General features: G+C 40.8%; 1 protein-coding gene across 1 annotated transcript in view; it reads right to left on the bottom strand.

The window, feature by feature from the left end:
* Positions 1–16,007, bottom strand: part of MRC2 (mannose receptor C-type 2) — a 135,398-nt gene that overhangs the window by 87,842 nt on the left and 31,549 nt on the right. The window contains exon 2 of the mRNA XM_073683147.1: positions 5,720–6,112. Coding sequence (XP_073539248.1) covers positions 5,720–6,112 — 393 coding nt within the window. The remainder of the gene's footprint in view (positions 1–5,719; positions 6,113–16,007) is intronic.

Raw genomic sequence — 16,007 nt, 5'->3', positions numbered from 1 at the left:
CCTGCAATGTCAGCCACTAGTACTGTTCCTTCAGATATAGCATCCACATCTACATCCAAACCTGCTACCAATCATCCAGGTACAGCAGATATACCATCATTGCCTGTTGCTGCTGGTGACATTTTACAAGATGAAATACCCAAATCTGTAACAGTAAAGGAGTTTGCAATCAAGAAGACAGATCTGGGGTACAGTGTCCATTTTAGGACATGATCAGATAGCAAAATCAAACATCAGAATGATGTAAGTTTGAGGCTAAATACCCAGTCTGACAAGTGGTTCTGACAAGTGATTCTGACAACTGATTCTGACAAGTGATTTTGAGAAGTGAATCTGACAAGTGATTTTGACAAGTGACTTTAACAAGTGATTCTGAGGCTATGTGCCCACGATACAGAAATGAAGCAGAAAATTTCTGCAGCATTTCTGCATCTCCCTGGCAGAAAAAACGCATGCAGATTGTGCATGCGTTTTTCCTGCAGAATACATGCGGATCCACATGCGGATTCACATGCGTTTCCGCATGCAGATTGACAAGCGCTTTCCAGGCGATAGCATCACTTGGAAAGTGCTTGACAACTAGGTCACACTGTATAAATCCATGCAAACAGCATGGATTTATACAGAGTGAACCGTAAAAATTAAAACAAATAAAGCTATACTCACCCCCGAGGCCCCGGTGTGTGCAGCAGCGCTCGTTCCCGTCCGGTTCCCGGCTGCCGGCATATCGCGAGATAGAGCGGTGAAGGGCCTGCGGTCACATGACTGTGACGTCACCGCAGGTCCTCAAGCGATGCCGGCATTCAGAGAAAAGCCTTCGGAAAGGTGAATATAAACTTTATTTGTTATTTTATTCTTTTTTTACAGATACAATGGTACCCAGGTCTGGATGAGAGTCTCCTCTCCTCCAGAACTGGGTACCATCCGCACATAGAAACGCATAGAAGCCGCTTGTAGAAATGTACAGTCGCGATTTCTATGCGTTTCAATGCAAGTCAATGGCGGGAGTTCCGCTGCGCTACCGCAAAATTAAATGACATGCTGCGGATTTTTGTACGCAGCATAAACGCTGCGGAAAAATCCGCAGCATGTGCATAGAACATGCAGAATCCCCTTGGGGACCATGGGGTGCGGATTACCTAGCGTTTAACAAGCGTTTACGCTGCGGAAATTCCGCAGCATAAACGCTTGAAAAACGCTACGTGGACACCCAGCCTGACAAGTGACTTTGACAAGTGACTTTTACAACTGTAATAATAATAAAAAAATATTCACTATTCGCTGATGGGACTTGAACCCAAAACTCTACGTCTAGAAGCCTAACTAACCACTGAGCTATAAACTCAGTTGAGATAAGTTAAGTGTTCTATTTGGTTATATGATTTTCAGTGCAAACCTGTCTGGAACTGATTGGGACTTTCAGAAATACCTCCTCCAAGCCAAATTCAAATGATTGATTTTGATGTGTGAGTCTGATTTGTGACTTTCTTCAAACATCAGAATCACAATGACTTTTAGTCACCCTGAGTATTTTCATGGTTGATCTCATAAGACAAGAAAAGCTCCCAGTCACTATCACTTGAAACTGCAATGTCTGGGTTTAAATGCCATTGGGAATGATTTTTTTTTTTTGTAATTATGCCTATTTAGCACACAAACTACAGGGGTATTTTACTTTTAATATCTATATCTAACATTCTGATTGTCATCCTGACGTGTTATTTTCAGACATGCTGTCTATTTGCATGGTAAATTACATAGCCAAAGTAAATTGGGAGTTTGCATCTAGTTCTTGGGTGAATGGAAAGAAAAATTTACAATAAAGAAATTGTATAATTAGACCCCTTTAAGAAATTATGCAAATGTACAGTCACTTGGAAATAGATATGAAGTAAACTAGTGCCTCCTAATTTACTTTGGCTATGTAATTTACCATGCAAATAGGCAGCGTGTCTGAAACTCTTAACACATCAGGATGATAATCAGAATGTCAGATATTAAAAGTAAAATACCCCTGTAGTTTGTGTGCTAAATAGGCATAATTACAAAAAAAAACAAAAACATTCCTTTTGAGATTTGAACTCAGACGTCGTAGTTTCAGAGGCTGATGCCTTACCACTGAGCTATCCACTCAAGATAAACCAATTGGTAGCTTTTCTTGTTTTATGAGATCAACCATGAAAAGGGTGAGGGTGACTAAAAGTCATTGTGATTCTGATGTTAGAATAAAGTCACACATCAGACTCACACATCAAAATCAAACATCATTTGAATTTGACTTGGGGGAGGTATTTCTGAAAGTCCCAATCAGTTTCAGACAAGGTTTGCACTGAAAATTATATAACCAAATAGAACACTTAGCTTACCTCAACTGAATTTATAGCTCAGTAGTTAGTGCAATGGCTTCTAGACATAGAGTTTTGGGTTCAAGTCCCATCAGCAAACAGTGAATGTTTTTTTTTATTATTATTACAGTTGTAAAAGTCACTTGTCAGGATCATTTGTCAGGATCACTTGTCAGGATCACTTGTCAGGATCACTTGTCAGGATCAGTTCTCAGACAGGGTATTTAGACTCAAACTGACATCATTCTGATGTTTGATTTTGATATCTGATCATGTCCTAAAATGGACACTGTACCGGGACTATGGAACATTAATGATACTAACAAAATAGATTACTGGATTCGTAGTGGGCCCTTATGTCAGAATCATGATAGCAACCTTTAAAACTAGCGCAGAGTATATAAACCAGCTGAGAATATGAAGGCAATGTATTTAACAATCAAAGTGTTCAAAAATGAAATGCAGAATGGCGAGTGAATCATAGAATCATAGAATGTTAGAGTTGGAAGGGACCTCCAGGATCATCGTGTCCAACCCCCTGCTAAATGCAGGAGTCACTAAACCATCTCAGACAGATGTCTGTCCAGCCTCTGTTTGAAGACTTCCATTGAAGGAGAACTCACCACCTCTCGTGGCCGCCTGTTCCACTCATTGATCACCCTCACTGTCAAAAAGTTTTTCCTAATATCTAATCTGCATCTTCTCCCTTTCAGTTTCATCCCATTGCTTCTTGTGTTTCCATGTGCATATGAGAATAAGGATGATCCCTCTACACTGTGACATCCCTTCAGATATTTGTAGACTGCTATTAAGTCTCCTCTGAATCTTCTTTTTTGCCAGCTAAACATTCCCAGATCCTTTAACCGTTCCTCGTAGGTCATAGTTTGCAGTCCGCTCACCATCCTGGTAGCTCTTCTCTGAACTTGCTCCAGTTTTTTTATGTCTACTCTTGTCACCATCCCAAGGTAGTTTGTACTGCTTTGTATGTCGCCTATTGTCCAAGAAAGAATCTGTCTTTTGCTACATTAGGGTTCAATGGCTGAAAGCCCCGAAATGTTATTGTAGAGCGTGAAAATGGACAAGAACCTCGAAAGTGCATGACCGTATATTTGATAAGGCATAAAGAAACTAGAAATGTAGATTCTTTATTACTTGAGAAACATTGCTCAGAGCAGGAATATTAACCATAAAGTGTTGACGTGTTGTTTCTGTAATTCATTTTCTTGCCTCCAGAGATTTTCCATTTCGTGGAGATAATCAGATTAATGGGTCAGCAAAAAATGGCCAGTATTTAGGTATACTAGAGCTGCTGAGCGAATGTGACCCTTTCTTGGAAGAACATCTTAAAAAGTATGGAAATCCTGGAAAAGGGAATCCTTCATGTTTATCTGAAAATATTTATGAGGAATTAATTGATTTAATGGAACAACAGGTTCTTTGTACTATACTTAAAGAAGTAAAAGAGTCAAAGTATTATTCAATAAGTGTAGATTCAACTCCAGACATAAACAGATCAACTGGCATATACTGTCCGATACATTAAAGGCTGTGAGCCTGTGGAACGTTTCTTGATGATCATCCCCATCTTTTCTCATGGATCAATGGATCTAATATACACTGTCGTGAATTTTCTTAAAAAAAAAAAAAAATTCAAACTGCCATAGTAAGTCATATAATAATGCCTCAAATACGCCAGGATGATATACTGGTACGGATTCATCAACTTGTGCTGGACACAGCCTGAACTTGGGAGTAAAAGCAGTAGATTGTTGTCTACAGACTGTAAAATTCTTTGACTTTGTTCATCATCTGTATTCATTTTTTGCTGGTTCTACTCATCGCTGGAATGTATTGAATTATCTTTAGGAAAAGATTTGGTGGTCAAGCGTCTGACATATGATGGTCAGCATATTTTGATGCTGTTTATGCTCTGTATGGGGGTTTTGAGAAAATAAAACATGCACTGGATTCTTTATCACTTGACAATGAGCATGAAATGTATAGAGGACGAGAGGTAGAAGGATTGAGCAAAAAAATTGAAAACCTGGAAACAATCTTTCTCACAATTCTTTGGAATGACATGCTAGACAAAAATGGACAAAACAAACAAGGCCCTGCAATCTAAGGATGTGAACATCGCTGTTGCCATGAATCTTCTTGAGTCTATGAAAATCTATCTTCAGGAAACTAGAGAAAAATTTGGTGAATATCAATTCAAAGCCAGGAGTATGTGTCCAGATACAGACGATGAGAAAAAAACGGGAATGAAAACTAAGTGTGCGTCTTAGCAGATATGATAATGATGGACCAGCAGAAAAAAAGGTAGCTCTCAGTAAAACGGAAAAGTTCAAGGTGGAAACTTTCCTCCTCATTCTGTACACTCTAATCTTTGAACTGGCAAAACGTGCAGAGTCTTAGAAGCACAAATATCTATTTTTGCAGTTGAACCTGCACTGTGGCTCTTCTTGAACAGAGTTATATTATACATTTCCAATACCTTAAACTGAACGGATCATTAGTTTAATGCTGCCCTAAGTTCAGGTGGCATAAAATATTGACAGGCTGGCTACCCCATTACAGCACTTTACCGCACTGCGGCATTGGGCACCCTTATTCCTTCTACCTTCCTGGCTTGTTTTACAAGTCTCTCCCTATACTCAAATAGTGAGAGATCTGATAATGAAGCAGAGCAGTGAGGCGCTAAAGGGAAGCAAGTGTTAAAGGGAACTTGTCAGCACATTTTTACCTAGTAGTAGGCCTGTATATGCGCTTGTGCTTCCAAGAAAAATAATTTTTTTGTAGAGGTGTGACATGCCAGTCATGAGAAATGTAGTTTAAAGTCATATGCAAATCAGAGTATATGTGTACTGGTGGTGTTTCTACGCACTTGGAGTGCTTCTTCCAAGTGCATTGAGACACACCTACAATGCACTTCAAGTCTGATTTGCATATAACATCTACTCCAGATTTATCATGACTGACACATTGGATCTCTACAAAAAAGGTCTCAGTATCATTAGAGGACAAGCACCTATACAGCCATACCACTACTCCCATATGTAAATGTAATGTGATGACAAGTTCCCTTTAAATTTACCTCCAGCATTATCACAGGTAAAATGTCGTAATACATGGTGTCCATATTGTCCAATGTATGGATAAGCCATATCTTCCAGAAAAAGAGATGGTCTCCTCTCTGGCTAATAGGTGAAGATCTGAAACACAGGGATCCTCCTATAACTCTAATATATATTTTTTTAATATGCAAAACTAAACAATAACTTTAAGAAGTATAATGGCACCTATCAATTATTTCCAAAAAGGTGATGGCTATACTTTTGGGCTGATTAAAAATAAATTCTGCAAGACCTTACCTCGAAATGTGCCAGGACAGATGCTTTGGTTAGTTCCAAATATCAGCCATTGGTTTTTTATTTTAACTGGCGGCAGTAGTAGGCTGGTGGTATTAGAGGTCTGTGGTAGAAGAACAGCATTGAATACCTCCATAAAGTATTCACATCTCCCAATATAGAAAAGGTTCTCATCACATTGGTGGGTAGAGAGGGTGTTCATGGAGGAGATGGAGTAGTTGGTAACAGATATTAGGCACTGGAAGTTGCCAAGATTGAAGAGCCGCCTTTTTGAAACCCAAACCCATTGCTGTGCAGGTGAGCTGGTGTTACACGGCCGGGTGATACGAACGAGAGAGTTCTGAACCTCCAGGCATCCTTCAGTGCCAGAGCTGTATATAAGAAACGGGGCTGGTTCTAGGAAAAATAAGAAAGAAGACATCACTATGTAGCAAGAAGTATATCCCATGTAAAAGTAATGTTAGATCAGGTATTTCTAAAGTCAAATCTTTAACAATCTATAATAGGAATAAGAAAAATTAAAAGTTTTAATTGCGCCTGTGACTAGTCAAATTTTTCATAAGGCCACCTGAACCTGGCCTTGTTTTTAATCAATTTTATGTCATTAGTAGTCTCTCCATTTGAAACATTGTTTTAGTCCATTGCTCATGTCAGATGTGAAAGGTTAAAAGGAGTCTGTCAGCACAAAATGACTGTTCAAATCAAGCCCAGGTGCTTGGTGCACACTTGAGTTCAGTGCATCTTCCCACATACTGTTTTTTCATCAACCTCTGACCCCCTCTTTTTTGACTTACAGAGGAGGGTGATAATAGATGGAAAACAAGTAAATGAGAAAGTGCACTGAAATGTTCGGCCACACCAAGGGTGCACCTGTGCTTGGTTTGAACTGTCTTTTTGTGCTGACAGACTCCTCACTTTAGACAAGGTTGTTTGCCACTTAAATCTAAACATAAATTGTATAAAATACTTAAAGAAGTATTTCACTCATCTCACAAGATTCCCAGTTGCTCCAGTTCTGACATTTCCCGGGTTCATTCCCAGTCTCTGTTGTCACTGCTATACATTAATGGACAAGTGACTGCTGTGTCACAGGTCTATTCAAATGGAGCAGAAAGTGCAGAACAAACCGGCAGAGAACATCGGAAGCTTCCAAATGGGGTAGAATCGGATTGGTAAGCTGAGTGTCTTATTTCTTTTATTATTTTACATTATTCTGAACAATTTGTAAAGTAATGTAAGTGGATTTACATCCCCCTTTAAAGAAGAAATACTCATGTGTAAGACAAGAAAAAAGTGTTGTACTTTTTCCACTATGTTAGGAAGAGCGCCACTCTTGTGCATGAGTTGTGTCTGGTATTGCAGGTCAGACCGTATTTTCTTGAATGAGATTGATAAGGATGAAGTTAAAGGGAATCTGTCACCACATTTGACCTATCAAAACTATTACTATGGGCACACAAGTTATAGACTGCTGAAAAAAGTCCTACCGCTATGCCTCATATCAGACGCCTTGTTGTTGATAAATCATCTTTTATCACTTTATATAAATGACCTCTTACAGGCTATTGGGAGGATGCTGTTTCGAAGATAACTCTGCCTCCAGAGATTATTTTACATGAAGGGGGAGTTACCAGTGTAATATGTAATGGCCGCTCTCTGCTCTCATGATCTTACTGCAGAGCTGTGTGTGATTATACCTGACACATCTGTAGGTTCCTCTCAGCTTCAGCTTCCAGCTCACAGGCAGACAGGGTTGTAATATTGCTGCAATACAGCAGAGCTCAGAGAGAAACAAAAAGTGTGTTTATTTCTCCTGTTCTGTTAGTTACTTGTCTCACACTGGTAACTGCACCTTCATGTAAAATAAGCTCTGGAGGCAGAGTTATCTTCCAGACGTCCTCCCCATAGCCTGGACAAGTTAATTTACATATAAGAAAAACATGGATTTCTCTGGAATAAGACATTGAATCGCAGATATCAAGGTATCATTTTATAGAGTTTCCTATGACCTGTGTGCCCATCTAGACAGCTTGGGAGGATTGATCTTCCTTTTAAGCTGCAATAGTTGGGACAAACTATAGATGCTATAGTCTATAGACTAGCAGGTCTGTTTTCTAATCTCATACAGACTTTAAATTCAACATTTTGACCCCTCCCCCACAAAAAAGCTCTTAATTGATTGTTTTTTACAAACATAACAAATAATTTGGAAATCTGGTAATCAAGTGTTAACCTGGTCTCCATGATGCAAGATTATAGGATTTATATTGTTTTGTTCCAAACAATAGAAAAATGGAAAAACAAGTGGTTTATACTGGTGCAGTTCATTTATAATTAGTTGTTTGCACACGTCCATGGTCAAAATTATAATGCAGACACGATGACTCTGCTCAGTTCAAGATACAGCATGCCAGGTTTCATCATTCCTTCACCAGCAGTGCGATCATACAGTAGCAACCAAAAGTTTAGCATTTTTCTTAAAAGTGTGATTACTTCTGTCTGGTTGTTGTGATGCCATTTTTCTGATTTTAGTAAACCGAAAGCAAATGGTTGTCAGCTATAAGGACGAATATTGTGTTTGACATTGTTTTATTCCTTTATGTGTTAGTTTTCAACATTTGCTGGGCCAAATGTTTTGCATATTTTGTCATGGATAGTTGAATTTTGCCTAAAAAAATTTTTTTTTCACGTGTGTGTTTTTAGGTTACAACATGGTAAAGACGCAGCCAAATTTATCACCAGATGTCAGGGAGCTTATTATTCTGAGAGTGAAGTCAGGCAAAAGCCAAAAAGAGGTAACTATGGAATTCAACTGTTCACAGAGTCAAGTGTCACGTATATTAAAGAAAGAAAAGAAGGTTATGGAACAGCTGACAAACCTAGAAGTGGACAACCACAGAAAACTTCCTCTAGAGTTGATCACATCATTAAGAAAAAGTCAGTATCTGATGTCCATAAAAGTGCTGTACATATTTTGTATGAAATGAATGAAGAATATGAGGTCAAAGTGAGTCGCCAAACTGTGGTGCGACGGCTAAGAGCAGTAGGGTTGAATGCACGAGTTCCAGCCAAGAAGCCTTTCATCTATGCAAAGGTCCGACTTGAGTTTGCCAAACAGCCCAGCCAATGGAAAGAGACAGATTGGTTTACATTGTTGTGGTTGGATGAATCCAAGTTTAATCTGTTTGGTAGTGATGGCAAGCACTATATATACCGCTCAATTGAAAACCCTAATGATGTAAATGAAACATGGTGATAGCAATGTCATGGTTTGGGGCTGCATGTCTGCATCTGCCATTGGCCCTCTGCATAGAATTGATGGAAATATGAGTGCTACCATGTGCAAGGATATACTTTAGAATTCTAATTCTAATTCTAATTGTCTTGCTGGAATTTCCATCCCCTGCCTACTTTTGTTTTACCATGTGGCAGCATTACATTCTCCAGTATATCCTTGTACATGGTAGAATTAATATTTCCATCTTTTCTATGCAGAGGGCCAATGGCATATGCAGAAAAGCAGCCCCAAACCATGACATTGCCACCACCATGTTTGGTACCTTAGATCATTGCTTTTTCAAATTGGGCAGTATATATAGTGCTTGCCATCACTACCAAACAGATTGAACTTAGATTCATCCGACCACAATACCTTAGACCAATCCGTCTCTTTCCAGTGACTGTGTTCTTTGGAAAAATATTAAGATTTGAGAGTCCTCTGTGGTTGATACCTTTTAATGGCTAACTGAAAAGATGGTAACAAGTTGCAAGTTTTTGAGACTACTCAGGTCTCTTCATCAGGCATAGTATAACACAAAATCTGAAGAGTCACATATTTATACACAATGGGACCCAGAAATAATGTAATAGATGAGACAGGTAACGTAAAGCAGAGCTATTACTGTGGGAAAAAGCTAAACAGTTCTGGCCATAAATATTGGATTACTTCATAGATAAGGACTGTGAAAGTTTTATGACCCCAAAGTTCTGAGGAGCACATTGCTTAGTTGATGTAGAATTACATAAATCCATGCGACACATTCATTCCTGCTCTGAAGGTGTCAAAGGTCAAAAACTTAGGACAAGGATGAATTCTTATCGCCACACAATAAAAGAAGAAAAAAATAGATCTACCTGTGGCCAAACATTTTTGTTTCCCTGATCACAACATCACAGACATGAAATTATTGGTATTAAAAGGTAACTTCAAATTTCAGAGAGACAGAAAAGTTTGGGAATATAAACTGATGGTGACCTTTGACACCTTCAGAGCAGGAATGAATGTGTCGGCCAGAACTCTTTATCTTTCTCCCACAGTAATAGCTCTGCTTTACATTACCTGTCTCATCTATTACATTATTTCTGTGTCCCATTGTGCAACTGGCATGGATTTATATAGTGTGACCGAAAGAATGGTAAAAAAGAAAAAATAAATATATACTTATCTTCTGGTGGCCCCCGGTGTCTTTATCCGATGCGTCCTGGCTTGCCGGCAGCTCGCGGTAGACTAAAGGACCTGCCGACGTCAGTGGTCGCGTAACCCATCACATGACTAAATGACGTCATGGCAGGTCCTCTTCAGACCATCGCGAGCTGCCGGCAAGCCAGGAAACATCGGATAAAGACACCGGGGGCCATCAGAAGGTAAGTATAATGTATATTTTTTATTTTATTCTTTTTTTTTACAGGTACTATGGTACCCGGGTCCGGAGGAGAGTCTCCTCTTCTCCAAACCTGGGTACCATCCGCACATTGAAACGCATGGAATCCGCATGTACAGATGCAGTGATGCAGATGTCATGCGGTCCAATGCAAGTCAATGGCGGCGAAAACACCGCGCTTCCGCAAAATAATTGGTAGTGCTGCGGAAATTTCCGCAGCATGTGCACAGCACATGCGGATTATCAATGGGGAACATGGCAGGCCTTCTACCAAGCATTTTTTAAGCGTTTATGCAGCGGAATTGCTGCTGCGGAAACGCTTAAAAAACGCATAGTGGGCACACAGCCTGAGACCAGTTGAATTCCATAGCTTCCTCTTTTTGGCTTTTGCCTGACTTCACTCGCAGAATAATAAGCTTCCTGACATCTGGTGACAAATTTGGCTTTGTCTTTGCCATGTTTTAACCTAAAAACAAACACATAAAAAGAAAAAAAATGTAGGCAAAATTTGACTATCCATGACAAAATATGCAAAACATTTGGCCCAGCAAATGTTGAAAACTAACACATAAAGGGATAAAACAATGTCAAGCACATTTTTTGTCCTTATAGCTGACAACCATTTGCTTCCGTTTACTAAAATCACCAGGAAAATGGCATTACAACAACCAGACAGAAGTAATCACACTTTAAAAAAAATGCAAAACTTTTGGTCGCCACTGTATGTATGTTACAGAAACACTCCCATCAAAGTTTTTAGTTTCTTAGGCTATGTGCCCACGATGCAGAAATGAAGCAGAAAATTTCTGCAGCATTTCTGCATCTCCCTGGCAGAAAAAACGCATGCAGATTGTGCATGCGTTTTTCCTGCAGAATACATGCGGATCCACATGCGGATTCACATGCGTATCCACATGCGTTAACGCATGTGTTTCTGCATGCGGACTGACAAGCACTTTCCAGGCGATAGCATCACTTGGAAAGTGCTTGACAACTAGGTCACACTATATAAATCCATGCAACCGGCATGGATTTATATAGTGTGACCATAAAAATAAAAAAATAAAGCTATACTCACCCCCGATGCCGCCGCGTGTGCTGTCGCGCTCGTCCTGGCTTCTTCCGGGTTGCCGGCATCTCGCGAGACAGCCTGCTGTCACATGACCGCGACGTCATCTCAGGTCCTGGAAGGAGAAGCGCTACAGGGGCCGCCGGACAGGTGAATATAAACTTTATTTGTTATTTTATTCTTTTTTTTACAGGTACAATGGTACCCAGGTCTGGATGAGAGTCTTCTCTCCTCCAGAACTGGGTACCATCCGCACATTGAAACGCATATAATCCGCTTGTACAAATGTACAGACACGGATTCTATGCGTCTCAATGCAAGTCAATGGCGGCGCTTCCGCTGCGCTTCCACAAAATGAATGAACATGCTGCGGATTTATGAGCGCTGCAGAAACGCTGCGGAAAAATCCGCAGCATGTGCATTGATATTGTGGAATGCCATTGGGGACCATGGGGTGCGGATTACCATGCGTTTTTGATGCGTGAAAAACGCATCGTGTGCACGCAGCCTGAAAATACACACGTGGTCAAAATTGTTGGTACCCCTCGTTTAACCCCTTAAGCCCCGCGGGTGGTTTGCACGTTAATGACCGGGCCAATTTTTACAATTCTGACCACTGTCACTTTATGAGGTAATTACTCTCGAACGCTTCAACGGATCCCCCTGATTCTGAGATTGTTTTTTCGTGACATATTGTACTTCATGATTGTGGAAAAATTTCTTCGATATCACTTGCGTTTATTTGTGAAAAAAACGGAAATTTGGCGAAAATTTTGAAAATTTTGCAATTTTCAAAATTTGAATTTTTAAGCCCTGAAATCAGAGCAATATGTCACACAAAAGAGTTAATAAATAACATTTCCCACATGTCTACTTTACATCAGCACAATTTTGGAACCAAAATTTTATTTTGTTAGGGAGCTATAAGGGTTAAAAGTTGACCAGCGATTTCTCATTTTTCCAACAAAATTTACAAAACCATTTTTTTAGGGACCACATCACATTTGAAGTCACTTTGAGAGGTCTTTATGACAGAAAATACCCAAAAGTGACACCATTCTAAAAACTGCACCCCTCAAGGTGCTCAAAACCACATTCAAGAACTTTATTAACCCTTCAGGTGCTTCACAGGAATTTTTTGAATGTGGAAGAAAAAAATGAACATTTAACTTTTTTCACAAAAATGTTAATTTAGACCCAATTTTTTTTATTTTCACAGGGGTAACAAGAAAAAATGGACCCCAAAATTTGTTGTGCAATTTCCCCTGGGCATGCAGATACCCAATATTTGGGGAAAAAATACTGTTTGGGCGCACGGCAGGGCTCGGAAGGGAAGGAGCGCTATTTGACTTTTTGATTGTAAAATTTGCTTGAATAATTAGCGGACGCCATGTTGTGTTTGGAGAGCCCATGTGTGCCCAAACTTTGGAGCTCCCCCACAAGTGACCCCATTTTGGAAACTAGACCCCCCAAGGCACCTTTCTAGATGCATAGTGAGCACTTGGAACCCCCAGGTGCTTCACAAATTGATTCGTAACAATGAAAAAGTGAAAAAAAAAAACACTTTTTCATTTTTATGAATCAATTTGTGAAGCACCTGAGTGTTCCAAGTGCTCACAATGCATCTAGATAGGTGCCTTGGGGGGTCTAGTTTCCAAAATGGGGTCACTTGTGGGGGAGCTCCAATGTTTGGGCACACAGCGGCTCTCCAAACGCAACATGGTGTCGCTAACAATTTGAGCCGATTTTCCGTTAAATTTGTTAGAGGACACCATGTTGCATTTAGAGAGTCCCTGTGTGCCCAAACATTGGAGCTCCCCCACAAGTGACCCCATTTTGGAAACTAGACCCCCCAAGGCACCTATCTAGATGCATAGTGAGCACTTGGAACCCCCAGGTGCTTCACAAATTGATTCGTAACAATGAAAAAGTGAAAAAAAAAACACTTTTTCATTTGTATGAATCAATTTGTGAAGCACCTGAGGGTTCCAAGTGCTCACTATGCATCTAGATAGGTGCCTTGGGTGGTCTAGTTTCCAAAATGGGGTCACTTGTGGGGGAGCTCCAATATTTGGGCACACAGCGGCTCTCTAAATGCAACATGGTGTCCGCTAACAAATTTAACGCAAAATTGGCTCAAATTGTTAGCGACACCATGTTGCGTTTGGAGAGCTGCTGTGTGCCCAAACATTGGAGCTCCCCCACAAGTGACCCCATTTTGGAAACTAGACCCCCCAAGGCACCTATCTAGATGCATAGTGAGCACTTGGAACCCCCAGGTGCTTCACAAATTGATTCGTAACAATGAAAAAGTGAAAAAAAAAACACTTTTTCATTTTTATGAATCAATTTGTGAAGCACCTGGGGGTTCCAACTGCTCACTATGCATCTAGATAGGTGCCTTGGGGGGTCTAGTTTCCAAAATGGGGTCACTTGTGGGAGAGCTCCAATGTTTGGGCACACAGGGACTCTCTAAATGCAACATGGTATCCGCTAACAAATTGAATGGAAAATCGGCTCAAATTGTTAGCGGACGCCACATTGCGTTTGGAGAGCCCCTCTGTGCCCAAACTTTGGAGCTCCCCCACAAGTGACCCCATTTTGGAAACTAGACCCCCCAAGGCACCTTTCTAGATGCATAGTGAGCACTTGGAACCCCCAGGTGCTTCACAAATTGATTCGTAATAATGAAAAAGTGAAAAAAAAAACACTTTTTCATTTTTACGAATTAATTTGTGAAGCACCTAGGGGTTCCAAGTGCTCACTATGCATCTAGATAGGTGCCTTGGGGGGTCTAGTTTCCAAAATGGGGTCACTTGTGGGGGAGCTCCAATGTTTGGGCACACAGGGACTCTCTAAATGCAACATGGTATCCGCTAACAAATTGAATGGAAAATCGGCTCAAATTGTTAGCGGACGCCACATTGCGTTTGGAGAGCCCCTCTGTGCCCAAACTTTGGAGCTCCCCCACAAGTGACCCAATTTTGGAAACTAGACCCCCCAAGGCACCTTTCTAGATGCATAGTGAGCACTTGGAACCCCCAGGTGCTTCACAAATTGATTCGTAATAATGAAAAAGTGAAAAAAAAAACACTTTTTCATTTTTACGAATTAATTTGTGAAGCACCTAGGGGTTCCAAGTGCTCACTATGCATCTAGATAGGTGCCTTGGGGGGTCTAGTTTCCAAAATGGGGTCACTTGTGGAGGAGCTCCAATGTTTGGGCACACAGGGACTCTCCAAATGCAACATGATATCCGCTAACAATTTGAGCCGACAATTTGTTAGCGGATATCATGTTGCATTTGGAGAGTCCCTGTGTGCCCAAACATTGGAGCTCCCCCACAAGTGACCCCATTTTGGAAACTAGACCCCCCAAGACACCTATCTAGATTCATAGTGAGCACTTGGAACCCCAGGTGCTTCACAAATTGATTCATAAAAATGAAAAAGTGTTTTTTTTTTCACTTTTTCATTTTTACGAATCAATTTGTGAAGCACCTGGGGGTTCCAAGTGCTCACTATGCATCTAGAAAGGTGCCTTGGGGGGTCTAGTTTCCAAAATGGGGTCACTTGTGGGGGAGCTCCAATGTTTGGACACACAGGGGCTCTCCAAACGCAACATGGCGTCCGCTAACAATTTGAGCCGATTTTCCATTCAATTTGTTAGCGGACACCATGTCGCGTTTGGAGAGCCCGTGATGTGCCTAAACAGTGGAGCTCCCCCACAAGTGTCCCCATTTTGGAAACTATACCCCTCAAAGATTTTATTAAGGTGTATAGTGAACATTTTGAACCCAGAGGTACGGCACATTATTTGTTTACATTAGGTCATCATATTGAATAAGTTTTCATTATTCTTGAGCGCAAGTGCTCGCTACTTGAGTTTGCATCGGGTACTCAGGTATGCACCATGTACAGCGTGTGCTCGAGTGACATGCTCGAGTCCCTGCTCCGCATGTTTCACGGTTATTAGACACCCAAAAAAAAACATGCGGGGATCGCTCGTGCATGGCAGGCAATCCCCGTAAAGTTTTTTGGCCGCGAAGCATATGGGGCAGAGACTCGAGCATGTCACTCAAATACCCACGATACTAAATGCATACCAGAGCACCCGATGCAAACTCAAGTAGCGAGCACTTGCTCTCAACACTAGTCGCCATATCGTCATCTTTTTTTCTTACTTTTGAAAAAAATCCCAACCCCAGCCCTAACCCTAGCACAACCCTAGCCCCAGCACAACCCTAGCCCCAGCACAACCCTAGCCCCAGCACAACCCTAGCCCCAGCACAACCCTAGCCCCAAACCCAGCCCTAACCCTAGCCCAATCCTAACTCAAGAGTTTATTTTTGACGCCGTTCCTTGTGCGGTATAAGTGATTAGACGACTTTATTCTTCGGGTCGGTGTGATTACAGCAATGCCAGAATCATATGGGGTTTTTATGACTGACAGCTGTCACACACTAAAAGACGCATTTTTTGTAAAATCTAGTTTTTGCATCGCCATATTTTGAGAGCTATAATTTTTCCAAATTTTGGCAGACAGTCATGTGACGGCTCGT

This window comes from Phyllobates terribilis, unplaced genomic scaffold, assembly GCF_046119375.1.
Source record: "Phyllobates terribilis strain yellow unplaced genomic scaffold, ASM4611937v1 Scaffold_5__5_contigs__length_657084704, whole genome shotgun sequence".
NCBI classification, from domain to species: Eukaryota; Metazoa; Chordata; class Amphibia; order Anura; family Dendrobatidae; genus Phyllobates; species Phyllobates terribilis.
Note: the sequence above shows the minus strand (reverse complement) of the source record. Positions and strands in the feature narration are given on the sequence as shown.